Source organism: Drosophila subobscura, chromosome E (genome assembly GCF_008121235.1).
Source record: "Drosophila subobscura isolate 14011-0131.10 chromosome E, UCBerk_Dsub_1.0, whole genome shotgun sequence".
In the NCBI taxonomy this organism is placed as follows: domain Eukaryota; kingdom Metazoa; phylum Arthropoda; class Insecta; order Diptera; family Drosophilidae; genus Drosophila; species Drosophila subobscura.
Window position 1 is genome coordinate 6,254,544 of NC_048531.1, and position 15,232 is coordinate 6,269,775.

The 15,232-nt window shown below is 44.1% G+C and overlaps 2 protein-coding genes across 2 annotated transcripts in view; both read right to left on the reverse strand.

The window, feature by feature from the left end:
• The window catches only part of LOC117890484 (potassium voltage-gated channel subfamily KQT member 1), a 36,967-nt gene extending 28,521 nt beyond the window's left edge, over positions 1–8,446 (reverse strand). The window contains exon 1 of the mRNA XM_034795361.1: positions 7,807–8,446. The gene's annotated coding sequence lies outside the window, so the exon portion shown is untranslated. The remainder of the gene's footprint in view (positions 1–7,806) is intronic.
• Positions 8,447–12,787: 4,341 nt separating this feature from the next.
• On the reverse strand, positions 12,788–13,211 carry LOC117891038 (histidine-rich glycoprotein). Its single transcript, XM_034796206.1, has 2 exons — positions 13,144–13,211; positions 12,788–13,057 (listed from the first exon to the last, which is right to left on the reverse strand). The coding sequence occupies exons 1-2, from the start codon at positions 13,185–13,187 to the stop codon at positions 12,820–12,822; spliced, it is 282 nt and encodes a 93-aa protein (XP_034652097.1). The 5' UTR covers positions 13,188–13,211; the 3' UTR covers positions 12,788–12,819.
• Between the last annotated feature and the right edge of the window lie 2,021 nt (positions 13,212–15,232).

Here is a 15,232-nt window from a genome sequence, read left to right on the forward strand (position 1 = left end):
AGAGAATGTGGCGATGGTGAGTGTGAGTGTGAGAGGGAGAGGGGAGGGGAGGGGAGTGGCTGACAGAAGCGTAAGCAGGAAAGCGTAAAAAAACATCAAGTACAGGAATGCCGCTTGATTACGGGCCAAGCCAACGAAGCGGAAATGCTCTCTCGACATTCTACTTGCAGTGATTGATCGACAATCTACATACATGTAGATACTTATGTATATGTATGTAAAATGTAGGATGTAAACCCAATTCTGACAGCCCCAACTGCACTTTTCATGCTCTCTCTTTGCACTTCTTCAGCATCCTCTTAAGAGAGAGCTTTAAAGCACCGTTCGATATGTGTCTATGTATCCCTTTCCCCGCTTCGCTTGGATGAGCTTCCCTCTAAGCTGCACGACAAAGGGCTCAAAAGAATCCAGCAATGTCCCTGCACAAAGGGTATAATAGAACGCGAGTCAGACGGCCAGCGCAGAGCAGCTTAGCGGTGAGTAGTGTAGCGCCCCAGCCCGTAAACTCTGAGGGTGGTGCTGGAGCTCGTTTCTCCAGGGAGAACCAACTCCCATGGAGTCGTGGCACTTTCTTTTGCTGCTGTTCGCCAGCTGAAAAGAACGAACTGAAGACCTCTCCATACAAGCCTATTGAATGTGCAGCAACAAACATAAGTAGCTTTTGCTTTGAGCATTTCAATGGCATACTTTCTGGTAGAAAAATGATTTTATATACTGCTCGTGCTAGCGTACTCCTTCCTGTATGCTGAACCCATTTGTTTGCCCTAAGCCAATTTGGGGCAGGAGTCAGAGCTCCTCCGAAACTCTGTTACGTGGCCATCCGTGATCCGAATCTCACGGCAGTCAGGAACAAGTTGCATGCTTAAATTATACGAGTATGCCAGGCCAGGCCAGGTCACAGGGAAAGTTACCTGTAACACTCTACTCTACTCCACTTTGCTTCACTTCATTTCAACCCACTCAAAGCAGTGCCGGGGTCAGCCTTTGTTTTTTACCTTTTTACCTTTTTTTGGCATTTCGCTGCCTGAAGCTCAAGTGCAGTTTTCAATGCTGCATTTATTACAGCTGCTGAAATGTTGCAAAAGTTATTCCTCCGTCCCCCCTCATAGCCTTTGTGTGTTCATTTGTGCAACATGCTTCATATTTTATGAACGTCCACAACAAAGGTGACACAGAAATTGTTTTCGTGTCGAACGAAGGTTGTGCAGCTCTTTGAGCTACCGATATTTGCGTCTCCGTTTCAAGTACTTCTTTTTTGTTATTTTGCCAATTTAATTACACTTTTCTCAAGTTCAGAAAATGGCCACACAAAGCAGAGTTGCATTTCGATTTTGGGGAAACTTTTTCAATTTCATTTACAGCGGAAGAAAACTTAAATGGAAAGTGAAAATATCTAAGCTGTGGTTTGCCGTTAGCTAATGAATTTTAAATTAATGAAAGAATAGTTAGCAATGTGCTTTAATAGGAAATTTATTCTCTCCATCTGGCAAACAAAAAGTCGCATCAGCTGTCGATTACATTTTGAGCCTTTCAGCTAGAAGTAAATATACTTTATGTGCGGGCCGAAAAAGGCATAAAAACAAAGGGGAAGCCCTTAACCCTTTCGAGTGACACAGTTCCGTGCAGTCTGTCCAGTCTGGGCTGTCCTCGAACCCGAGGTTGGGACAACCTCTATCCCGAAGCAATTGTCCGCGACCCAGAGCAGAAAGCAAATAATTTTGGCAGTCAAATGTCACATTTTATTGTTTGTTCCATCATACTCGTATTGGGGTCTGCTGGATGTGGCAAAGTGGAGCAGCAGAGCACTGTTGTGGGTGCCACCGAGTTCATGCCATGGGCTAATAAAAGTGCGAGCCGGAGTCGGACAAAAAGTCGGTGCTTCATGGGACATTTGAGCAAAACACGACCCAATTCCAGACGTGCCTTATCGCAGGGCTCGGGAGTCGAGACTTCCCGGACAAAAGACCAACAAACAGTAGAACCCAAATAATAATAGAAAACAAAAATGTGTCACGAATCGTGGCACAGAACCAACAAAAACAAAATCACAAGCACAAGAAGCAACAGTAGCAATAATTACAATAGCAACGAGCAACGAACAACGAACAGCACGTCAACATTTAAGCAAATTGTTATGCAGATTTCGCTGATGGGAAATTCCTATGAGTTTTCTTGCAGGCTGGCAGGGGAAAATCCAGGAGCTTGCCCCCCAATTAGCAGCGATTTCCCCCACACGCAATATTGAATCAATTATAGAAATGGCTCCCCCGCCGCTTCCTATCTGGGGCATCAATCTGATTGCAATCAAACATAAATTGTACCTGGCCCAGTCCCAGTCGCAGGCGCTCTCCCCCCATTCTCCGCCCACAAGTGTGTGCAAATTTTAATAATCGAGAATGGAATACTCTGCTTGTGACAGGAGGCAGTCGCAAAATATTTTTTAAATATTTATGCACAAATGGGAAATTATGGGAAAGTTTTGTTGAAAATACAGCTGCACCCACCGACCGCACCAGAACGGGTGACGTTAATGAGAGTGTCGCAGAGGGTCCCCTTCCCCTTTGCCCTACCCCAACCCACTCGACAGAAGGGTTTCCGCCTGGCCCGCCGCAAAAGTCAGTGACGTAAAAAGTTTCCATTCATCAAGGCAAATGGCTTTGAAGTTCTCGGTAAAGTTCTAGCGAAGAAGCAAAGGGGAAGAAACTAAGATGGAAATTAACTTGGAATTTTGATGGTCTCTGTTCTTCCTCTATTACTACACCGCGTTGCTGCGGCTGCTGACTGGTGACGTCATCGACATAATTACGTTTACGACGCGCGGCGTACACGGCGGCAGGTCGGCACGGCACGGCACGGCACTGTTCGGCCTCCTATCTGCCAGGGATGGCGATGGAGTTTTTGGTACGGTACTGCCGTTGCCATTGAATGTCATAAAAATGTGTTTGAGGTAAGGTTAACAATAACAAATAAACATGTGTCTCTGCCTCTCTGTGTGTGTGTGTGTGTGTGTGTGTGCGTATAAACACACATGCAAATGTGCAAAGAAGAGGCGAAAAAGAGGGGAAAAGTGTAAACAAATATATCCACATAGACCGTTAGGTGGGTAGAGTGTGCCGCGTGTATGTCTATTCATTTACAAAATGCTGGCAAAAGTTGTGGCAATAAGACCAAGATGACGACAACGACACGAAGGAGGTGGTGGCGGACAGGGGCTGCGGGGCAGACACAGCAGGCGGTGTGGTATTAGAAGGACGAAGAGCAAAGCAAATTGCATGGCTATGGCGGGGGGAGGTTTGGCTGGCTTTTTCCCTTTCGTTGCCATACATTTTTTTCTCTTTTCCTTAAGTCTAACGCGCTTATGTGCACATTTACCCACGGCTGCTTTTGTGTGTCCGTGTGAGTAAATTCAGTTATTTGCGTATGTGTGTGTGGTGGTTTCGTTTTCGGAGGATCACACACACACACAAAAACGCCTATGAAAAGATAAAATATAATTTAATTGAGTACCGAAACACGTTTCGTGTCTCATTGCTTCAAAAATTGAATTTCAAATTTATGATTTAAATATAAATTGGAAAAAGAGTTTGCTGATATTTCAATAGGGCTTTGGATATATGTACATATACAAATAAATTCCTCCCATTACACCAACGACGAGCAGACGAAACCTATCAGTGTTTGCAGAATGCCCATAAATTCAGGAAACAAATATGAGAATTTAAAGGAACCCCAACCCCAGTGCACACTTTTCCTTGCTTTTTCCTTGCATTTATTTTATTTATACGCCAAATATTTCCCAAAGTGGAACTAAAAAAGAATGCATAAATGAATAAAAGCTGCACGAAATAAATGTATTCCAAAAGTGGTTTTGTAGAGAATACATTTTTGCATGTTATAACTATGATTTTTCAGGAACATTTTCTGTACTTTTAACCTCATTCGGCTAGCATAATCCTTCCAAATGCCATACGATGCGAATACGATGGCAGTGCGTAATTTTCAACCACTCGGAAGCCTGAGAATGTTTTTAATTTTTGTTGGAGGACCCCGCACAAATAACTTCAAGTTGCTACATCTCGAGATGAATTCCTGCGCTGACGCCATCCTTTGTAAGCTTGACTGCCTGACGCACGAGCCTATTAAACATACAAATATACACAAATATGTACTTACATACGTGTATTTAAATATCTACACATGTACGTATGTATATCTACATCTAGAAAAACAATAGAAGGAACCTCGCTTAAGCGCCTTCTCTTGGCGAAAATTATGTAAATAAATATGTATGTATGTATGTACATATGTACATATCTGTATAGGAATACTCTTCGTGCATGTGCGTTTCGCATCAACATAATTCCAAACTGTCTGCACACACTCATACAGCAATACTGAAAAAGGGGGACGAACCATGTCTATTTCGCCCTGTTTTCATTTCCGCATCCGCCGCACCTCACCTCATCTTCGTGTTCGACTTCGCCTTCGCCTTCTGCTGCGTCGCAGATGTGGGGGCGTGTTCATAATTTATTTCTGGGTAATTGGCAGTCAAGTTAAATGCTTTATGGAGGCGAGTGGAGTGGCCAAAATGCTGTAGTTCCAGCGAATATCACCTTAAAGGCATCGGATTTGGAGTGGCCCCGGACTTGGGCCTACTCAGCCTGAGCCCGAATGTTAAATGGCGCGTAACATTTCACACTCAATTTGTGTCCTTACCGAAGAGATTAAGTTTGCGGAAGTGAGGGAATGTTCGTGGTTTATTAATGTCAAATTTATGCAAATACTCAATTCAAAATTGACAGCCAACGACTATCAAATTAATTAATGCCCCATTGGGCAGGCACATCCCGAGGCCGTGGTCAAACACCAAGAGAAGAGATTGTTAAGTTTCGGTCCGTCCTCTTTGCATTTCACTTTTTTTTCACTTCGCTCTTGAACTCGTGCTGGAACAAAGTTTTCCATTACCGGCATAAGTTTACATTTTCTTTTCTTTTCACTCGCTGCCAAGAAAATTTCCTGAGGAATGCAGTGGGGAAATGCACAAAGTGAATTAAATCGGGCCGAAGGTAACAAATGATGATAAATGGTTGCCAAGTCAACGACAGGCTGCTGGAATCATTTGCTGAAATCTATCCTTAATGATATTTTCATTCGAATTCAGCTTTCAGTTTCTCGTTTGAAGCAATCAACTGGGTATAAAGGGAATGTCCATAAATACATTAATGAAAAATGTCTTGTCTTATTATGTGAAAATTATTAGGCTGAATGCGGCCTTGGTTACAATTTGGAGAGCATATAAATTAAAGAAAAGTGTATTTTAAAGTGGAGATACAGAATTGGATGAGAAGTCTATTAAATATATGTTCTAATATAAGTTCGAATATAATGTGACGATTTATTACGGGGACCCCTACTGAACGTACCACTCTCGAAACAGCCCTCGAACATCGATTCATGATCGATTATGCGATTATGCAAAATCATCTCACACATCATCCGCCGTCAATTGATTTGTAATCAGGGTTTAAGTTTGTCGATAAATATGTTCATGCCATGACAAAGCCAAGGAACTGCTTAAAATTGCATTCGGCAACCACAAAACTAACACATAAATGGCAAATAAATCTATTTCAAGATATGGATTCGACAAGACAGTAATGCATGGCCCATTAATTATAGCCAAAAAATATTTATCATGCATAATTGCGTACATAATTTAATGAGATTTGATTTTGGATAAAGGTCCACAAATTTCGAGTGAAAATAAACTAAAGAAATATGAAATGGGGTCAAGAATGAATAATGAAAATGATTATTAAGTAGAGCTCTCTGTGAGAATTATTTAAAACTTATTGTAAATCAATATTAAATCTTTTCAATTAGTTGTTGGCATCAGCTTCTACTTTGTATTTGAATTAAAGCATCCATTTGCTGTAACACAAAAACGATTTCCATATACTATGCATGATCGGTGCAGTTTGACAACTTTACGAGTATGTTTCAGTGTGCTGCGGGGCATCAACTGGATTGCCTTCACACTTGAGTGAGTGATCAGGAGCGGACTGTGCCATACCCCGTGTTCAACAGAGAGAAGTGGGATCTGTCCCACATTCAATACCTTCAAATCGGTAATCAGTCTAATATTGCCCCACTCTAGTAATGCATTGCCAATGGGTACCACAGGAGTGAGGCCATTTGGCAACTCGGGGGGTCACTTGTCTCCATCATCAACTGCGACATTTGTCAGATTGTGAAATTTCGAAAAGAGCTTACGCTGCTGTCAGGGCTAACTGGGCTGCTGTTCGTGTTGCAGTGTCTCTGGTCTTGGATGAGACTCAATTGAGAATGCATGGAAATGTAATTGGGATGCATTGTTTGCATTTATTTCACTCGCATTCGTAGAGTGTCCCTTCTTTAGTACTTTCTTGGTGTGCATGGCTGATGATTGAGGAGTTGGGCTGTGGGTAAAGGGCTTTCCCTGGGTGGGTAATTGATTTACCAAATACAAATGTAACCCTCCTGCCAGACAGGCGATATAATTTCAGGCACGTACAAAAACCCTTTCCTTTGCCATGTTTCCCTCCCCATGCCATCAACAGTGTTTTCGCCCGCTTTAAATGCCCGTCTCCGTCTCCGTATCAGTTTCAGTTTCAGTTTAAGGTCTCAACTGTAATTGCCATATCGTCGCTGTGTAGTTTGCAATGGGCCCAGTAAATTGGTTTGACAACCGCAAAAGGCCACGTGGGCCAATAGGCCATGTTTCGCATTTATTTTAGCTTTTGAGACAATCCCCAGCACGTTCGGGGCATGAAAATACATTTCAAATAAAGAATCCAACACGTTTTCATACCCTCCAATGGAAGGTCTTCTCGTTCTGGCAAACATTTACCACTGATGTGATCCGTGATCACTCACTAAGATTGAATTGACGCTGGAACTGCTGTGATCAGCTCCCATTGGGGCAGCAATCGGGCATGTTTTCGGGGTACAAATACTCGTTTATATCGGATGTCTCCCCAGGGTATGCACACGGCTTGGACACTAGTTCGAGGCGTTTCTTCTTGTTTCATTCGAGTTTTATCAAATTTTAAGTTTATGCAAGTATGTATGTATGTATGTTTGTGTGTGTTTACCGACACACACTCGCACATATCTTTATACATATGTACATATGGCACTATGCTTTTTGTTTGCTGCTTACTTGGCAGATTCTTTGGGAAATTTAATGATTCTTTCGTGTTTCACAAACAAAAAAAAAAATAAAATAAAATATACCTCGTTTATTTCTGGCTCTGGCGAATATATTTTTTACTTACAGATCAAACACGAGCATAGGAATCGATAACGCCCTAACGAATTGGTTTTGTTTTGCTTCCTTTGCTCTGCGCGCGGCGAGAATTTTGGCTGCAATTTGGCTTAACGAGCCGTTAACAACTGAATATTTAAATATTTCAATAAAATCTTATAAATACAAAACGCACACAACCACCCACACCTACAGACAGCCGAATGTACATACATACATATAATCGAATATAGATTCAATGCAGGGGCCGACATATAGATCTGTATATCCAATAAAATCGGACGTTGTTTCCGCCGCCAAAATGGCCCGAGATACTTTTGCCCCCAACAAAAACAAATATTCCTCTAGTAAATAAAATTCGATTTTGTTTTGTTATTGTTTTTTCTTTCGAAATATTGGGAAACGTGAAGTGCAATATTTGCAGTTTTGCTTTTAACCCTTAGCTTAACATTTTCAAAAATGTTTTTAGATGTTTTTGTGTTGGATTCGCTTACACGCACCTCACTGCCTGGATTTTGTTGGTGTTTTCGTTGCCGCCGTTGTTGTTGTTGTTGTTTTTGGTGTTGGCCCAGGCCTTGAGCACCTTCAGCAGTATTCAAATTGTACGATAATTATTTGCTTGCTCTCAACTTGTTTAAAGAATATTATTATTATTTCATTTGTTTTTCTTTTATTTGGTTTGGTTTGGCTTCTTCTCTGTTTGAGCGTCTTTTGCGCTGCCAAATGCCAACTCCAAGCTCACAGCACTCACAGATACACTTGCGGACCAGATACAGATACAAATAGAGATACAAATTGTGATAGAGATATACGCGTGGCGCGTTTTTGCATTCACTTTACGATCTCGCTGGTGGGGCCACCCGACCGACCGTCCCTATCCGCTTGTCGCCTAGCGCCAACCGCATCGAATGAACTTGATAAATTCTCACGCGTTCGCCTCACGCGTTTGTTGTTCGTTCGCGTTCCCGCGCCGAGCGCAGCCACTGTCGAAAAGTTATCCACGTCTCGCCCAAAGTACAACCAACAGCGCCGGCTTCTTATCCGCAACTAACGGCGGAGGCAGAGCATCCAGCAGTACCCAGCACCCAGAGCACGGACGAGGGACGATGGAGAACGATGGAGCAGCACGGAGCGGACAGCAGCAGCGTTCCCGAACGAGTGAGCGAACATGGCCGTCGTCGTCGTCGTCGCTTTCGTTGTCGTTGTCGATGTCGTCGTCCCATCGTCATCATAGTCGTGACTTGTGCGAAAAGCGTTCTTCTGCGCGTAACAGACCCCAATAACAGTTCCCTGTTAGCCAGCTGCCTTCTCTCTCTCTCACACTCGCACTCTCTAACATTCTCCCTCCCTCACAGTCGCTTGTGGCATGGCCAAACTGTTGCCATTTCGTGTGCATGTGAGTAGGTTGGTAGGTCACTGCCTTGTGTGTGTGCCAGTGTGGGTGTGTGTGTCTGAGACTGGCGACTGTGTACGTTCCAGGCATAAGTTCATTAACGATGGCCACTCACTTCGCGCAACAGTTTCGCTGTGTGTTTCGCTCTCTTTTTGTGTTTGTGGCTTGTATCTGTTACCGTTACACGCCCCAAACCGCCACCATCAATAGCTTGAGCTACACAAATTTTAGGGATAATTGCCGGAGGCCAAACATCAAGCTCGCTCGTATTAATGAATCCAAACCCCCCCCACCCACCGCTTTGCACGTGCTGCCGCAGATTCCTTTGTTCGCGCTTGTACCCCATTCAAGGATAGGGTTCATACGCGGATGACTGAATGGGATTCCTGGGAACTAACTAAACTAGAGATGTGGTTTGTGGCCGCAACCCAACCCAACCCCAATCGAATGAATGCTCGACTGATTGTACGCGCTGGATCAAAGGGTTCAATCGGATATGTACAAATAATATTGTCCAGTTGGGCAATTCTTTGGCTTTGACTGGCACTTGTATAGGCCGTGGCTTGCAATTAATTTGATGTGCAAAGATCAATATCTTGAGGCAGTAAGGAGTGTGTTAATGGTAAAGAAACAAATCAATACAATTCCTAGTTTTGCAATTTAATTATGCTTATCGCCGCAGAGAGAGGCGAGTGTGGTGCGGCAGTCTAATTGTAATTAATTTGTACATTGACAGCCTGCGGCAGATGCTGTCGGGATGTGTCTGGCAGAATTGAGCGACCGCTTTATGGCCATCTAATTAACTGGTTTGGTAGGCGCAGGGCAAATCCCAAATTAATTGGGAATTAAGCGCACCGAGCGCTGTACGTACCATGGCCTGGCTCTCTCTCTCCGCTAAATGTGGCCATAAAACAGTGGGCCGAACGGGGTCATGGCCCCTGGGTCTGCCCCTGATTCCGGCCATCGAAGTATGCAAATAATAAAACCGAAATTTGATATTGATTCCTTCTCTCTGGCAGTAATAAAACAAACCCACTGCTGGCCCTTCCACCCCTGGTACAGGGAAAAAGGGAAATATGAAAGAGAGCGGGAAGCGGGGAGCTGCACGAAGCCCTCTGGCATAAACTATATTTAACAATATGTTTATACGGACTCTGTTTGCCCCGGTTTATGCACCGAAGTCAGCAAATCTGTACTTTTATGTTTGTATTTCAAATATGCAGACGATGTGGGGACGGTGAAGGGTCCTAGGATGTCCTTTGGAGGGTTCTGCGAGTGCTGTCCACTCGAGACAAATGTTCGTCCCCCAGCCAAGCAGTTGTGTGTTTAGGGGGGGACTGGCGTGCAGTGGGGTAAACTTTTATTATTTGCCTAACTAGAAAAATTATGAGTGGTTGAGATTCGTATACCCTGGCTGACAGTCAGTGAACTTTTGCACGGATAATAGACAAAAACCCTCAAGCTCAAGAGCAAATTTCTTCTATCTAAAGATATTTTCCATGAAATGCATTAAAGTTGAGTCTAATATGAACACAATTCCCATGCAAATCTGCATGGCTTTTCGTCTGCGTACACCATCGCTGATGAAAGTGAATTAGTTGAGGAATTTGTGGCTGGATAAACAAACACTTGGAGCTTGGGCGGGCTGGTAACGACGAGTAGTCGTAATCCACAAATCCATTTCCCATTTGATTAGCCAGCATATTTATCACTAAGTAGCCAAAAAGTAGTTTGTCTAGGCCCATTCCCATTCCCCTCTTCAGCTGACTTTTCTCATTGTTATGCGTGCTGTGCACAATGTTTTTTCTATTTCTGTTAGTGCAAGTGTGTGGTGGGGGAGTGGCAGGCACATGCGTGCGATTTATTTGCTGTCACCACAAACACAAACACAAACACAAACATCAACACAGATACACATACACACACACGCACACATTAGCAGAGACTTTCGCACCCTTCAGCCAACACTTTGGGCCGCAAATTAACCCGGGCACGTAGCCCGCTTAGGCAGCCTAATCAAATAGAAGCGCCGAAATCAAACAGCGACAACGACGACACCAGAGCGCCAGCACGAAGAGCTAAGTAAATATGCATATGTATGGGCTTTTGACACCCACAGAGAGTGGCGGAGAGGTACTTGACTGCCGCAGTCCAGACACACAGTTGGAGGTTTTGGGGATGAACTCTCCCCACAGGTAAAATGCTTCGCAACAAATTGCCAAAGTTACAAAGCGATCGCTTAACATTTACTGTAGAGTGACTGTTAGTTAACAGCTTGCCAAAGTTTCTTCGAGATCACTTAACATTTACTGTAGAGTTTCGTTCTGTTAACATTGTCTGTTGGTTAACAGCTGCTCAGCTCTCTGCTTAGCAGAGGCTCGCACTGGCCATGTAAAGGGGTGTGCAAGATCGGGCAAAAGCTTTCCTTGCTCTCTGGCTCTGTCGTTAGAAACTAGTTTTCTCTCGCTTCGCTTTGATCGACTAAAAGCTTCCTGTAGCTACAGCTTGCTTAGATGCGGCGCTCGATTAAATGCGCCATAAGCTTGCAGCTTGTTGCCGGGTGACGAGTGTGTACTTGTACTTAGTGTGGCATGTAAGTATGCTATGTTTGTGGCATGCTTGCTGTGGCAGTTGCTGGGCTGTTGCTGTGTTCGGCTGTATTAATTAGACTCCCCGGTAAACCGATTTCCCCCCACTGAGTGGCTGAGTGCTGGGCGACGGGTGGGCGGGTGGAGCCAGTAAATTGAGTGGCTCTACATGATGAGTGGCATTTGTTATTCGCTTTCGTTTTCGCATTCGCTCTGCTTATGCTACTGCTTCTGCTCCTGGTCGGGCTTGTGCTTTGAGTGGCTGGCACTTGAGTGGCGCTAAAGTCGTGGAAATGAGCTATCAACAGCTGCCGCCCCGGGATGTTTGCGTTGCTCGGGCAACAGGCGGTGTGCATGGAAAGCAGTTGTTGACATTCTTTAACATTTCTGTTGACTAGACGGCCTCCCAGCACGTGCTCGGGACTCAAGCTACAAGCTGCCAGCTAACCGCTACACAGGCAGCAACATAGGCAGTGGCAAAGACGACCGACGCAGAGACACAGCTGAGCATGCATATTTCATGGCATAAGCCCGGGCTCTGCCCCACTCTAAAAGAAGATGATTCGAGGAGCCACAACATCATTACAAACATCTCCGGCCCGGCCCGGCCCGGCCCTCTGGCTTACTTTGCTTTGCTGTTGGTTCCGCTGTTGTGTTCCTTCATTTATTTATGCACAAATATCCCCACAGAAGGTGCAAGCGGAAGGCAGCATCAGCAACAGCAACAGCTGCAGATGCTCAATTCAATCAATTTAAATCTTGTTGGTTTTCCAAGCTTCAGATTCAGGCCACATGACGTACATAAATTCTTGATTTTCAGCAAAAACTTTGTCATCCCTCAAAGCGCAGAATAACTCAGGAAATAGGAGTGAAAATTGTAGTGAAAAACTCTATTTGAAGTCGCAATTGAAGTGACTCTGAAAGATCATCTTTAAACAGTTGCAAAGTAGAGAATTTGAGACATTTAATGCAATGTTTCGCGTCCTATTCCAATGCTAATTTAAAAGGATTTCCTCGGACTTACTATATTTAAGTGGAACAAATGCGAAATAAACTTGCTAATCGTCATAAAGGTTCCCGAGATTATAGTTTAAATCGAGTTCAAGTCTATATGCTTGGGTTGCTCTCTCGCTCTTTTGCGTTTCGTTTCGGTAATAAAAACCCAAACCCAAGAGAATGCGTTTACTTTTAGACGTGGCTTTAAATTGTGCTTAAATGTAATATTTGTTTATTTTTATTTTATTGCACAGAAGTGTATGTGTATGTGTGTGGCGCCTCCTTTTACTTCTTACACACTAAAAAGAAAGCAGTGACAAATCAGACCCAGATTTGTGTGTGTTTTCCCTTTGCTTTCTTTGCTTTGTCGTTTCGTTGCTTTTCTCATGCTGCTGTTGGCTCGTATTTTGGTTTATTTTCGCCTTAATCTGCGTAAATTGTATTTCATTTGATTTCATTTCCCCCCCGCTGTGTGGAGTGTGTGGGTGTTGGGGTGGGGTGGAGAGGGTGGCCGGGCTTGTGGCTGTTCTCCCGCATCAGACAAAGGGATGCCGCGTGCGTCGCTTGGCCTTCACGGGATACTCGTAGCCCTCGAAGTCGTCGTCCATTTCCTCCTCGTGGTGTTGGTGTTGGTGGTGGCTGCGACTGTGGTGCTTCTTGGGCGGCTCATGGTGGTGCTCCTTGACCGGCACCGGTATGGGCAGCGGGACCTTCTTAATGACCGTCTTCGTGTGGACATGTGTGTGGTGCTTCACTGGCACGTGTATGCGAATCCTGTAATGGAAGGGGGCGGCTTGAGTTGCTTCATGTGTCGTTAAAGGCGTGGCAGGGACTTGGGACTGGGTGAAAGCAGCTCTTACTTCAGCTTGTCGCTTGATGGATGGCCGCCAGCCAGCGTGAACATCACGCAAGTGATAAACAGAAAGCTCAGCGCCTGAAAAGGAAACGAGTACAAGGATTACGATACGGTCCAGTGCATTAGAGGTTACGCCAGCCAGGAACAGGGCGATGACACAATTAGCATAATGCTTAAAATAGCAACCAAACTCCCTCCCAAATACATTATTGACTGGCCGTTCCAGTGCTGATGGGATGCTGCCTCATCTTCAGCCGCCAACTGCTTTTGATGGGGGGCGTGACAGAAGCTGTCAGCAGCACGAAAAGGACAACGGGGAGAGGTGGTCAGGGCGGAATTAGAAAGCCATTTGAGGGCTCTACGCTGGGATAATCAAATATCTCGAATGGCTAAGACAATGAATGCTGTCCCTTAAATTTGAGTTTCAGTTTGGAGTTGAGCTGCGAAAAAGCCAAGTAATTGTCTTTGGGAGTCTCCTTCTATTTTAAAATGATCCCCTTGATGAGGGTGGATTTTTTTTGTATAAAAAACATCAAGAAATCTTGCAAATTGCAAAAGAAAAGAATTTTTTATTGAAAGTTGAAGACTTTTTTAAACTATTTAAATTCACGCAAAGATTTGCCTACGATAAATTGTGAATGCATTTGCCATTTTCAATGAGTGCTTTTTGCTGCTCTTTAACTTGCATTTGATTAAATTTTAAAAATCAAAAAATGAAAAAAATAAAAAAAAAATGAAATTTAAATGAAAGTTTTTTTCTCTGAGGTCATTCAGCCATCCACCTCCAGCCCACTCTTGGTGCTAAAATGACTTTCCCTTTGTTGCACAATTTGCTTGAATTAACTGTTTATGGGCCAAGCGAGAGTTCTTTTCATGTTGCAGCCATTGCCCAATCATAAAAAACCAATTATGTTTTTTATTTGTGGTTTATTTGCAGTTCATATTTCTGCTATGTTTTACTCATTTCACGCGCGAGTGCAGACAAATTTTGTTACACAATAACCGCTTTTTATTCTCGCATTTTCTGGGCACTTTTGAGCCGAGTTTTGTGTGGACTTTCTAAGGTTTAATTCAATTTGGCGGACAGTCTGCATTTTTGTGCGCTGATTTTTATTGGCAAACTGAAATGGTTTCTAGTGGTTCGTTCGTTCACTCCCCCAATGCCAATGTCCAGCCGAAGCAGAATGAGTAATTAAACACTTACTCCTTGGGGCAAATGCATTGTTACTCGCGAATTGGCTGTTCGATTGGGATTACAAGTGCGGATTTTGGTTAACCATCGACGGCGCGTGTAGAAACGAAATTGCTCTGGGACCTGCCGCCTGCATTCGCTTAAATATGAAGCAAAAAACGAAGAGGAAAAAATTATGAGCTGCTGCTACAGTGAAACGTGCCACAACTGGAAATGCGCGGCACCGAGCGCCAGAGCGGGCCAGCAGCAGTGGCAACAATGGGGGAGAATGGAGTGACACAAAGTTGCCGGAGTGGAAACACGGTGGAAAACAAAAACACAATCAAGTCAAAGTTTGCCAACAGAGGGGGCGGATCGGTCGGAAGCAGCGGCGGTGCCTTGTCCAAGTCGAGTGCGACAAGCAGCAGGTCCAAGTCCAGACTTGCGGCACGGCCAACTGTCGTCTGGCTTGAACGCTGCCCAGTGGCTGCGGCTCGCACCGACTACAGCAGATTCCTCGCTGTCTGCCATAGCAACAAATCCCAAAGGAACAAAAAGAAAAGAAAATAAATGAAAATGTAATGCACGTGCTTCACCTGAGCTCAAGTGGGGAAAAGTTTTCTAGGTTGATTTTATTCTCGGAATTATTTTACAAAGCTTACACTGCCGTAAGGCCTCTAATTTGCCGTGCACCCGTCTGGCAGTAGGGTGCTCGGCCACCCTGACATGATATGATAGTAAAAATACACCGCAAATAACCGAAAAACCGAAAAGAAAACCCCCAAAGTAACATCAAAAGCAAGCACTCAAGCTCAAAGCCACAAGCCCCCCATCTCAGTCTCTCTCTCTCTCTCTGTCTCTCGCTGTCAAAAAGCCACCAAACATGAAGTCAAAGAGAGAGGACAAACAGAGACAAAATAGT

Excerpts from the sequence above, each read along its gene's own strand:
- LOC117891038 (XM_034796206.1), bottom strand. The coding sequence starts at position 13,187 with ATGTTCACGCTGGCTGGCGGCCATCCATCAAGCGACAAGCTGAA. Across the intron at positions 13,058-13,143 it reads CCATCAAGCGACAAGCTGAA|GATTCGCATACACGTGCCAG; the intron begins GTAAGAGCTGCT and ends CTTCCATTACAG.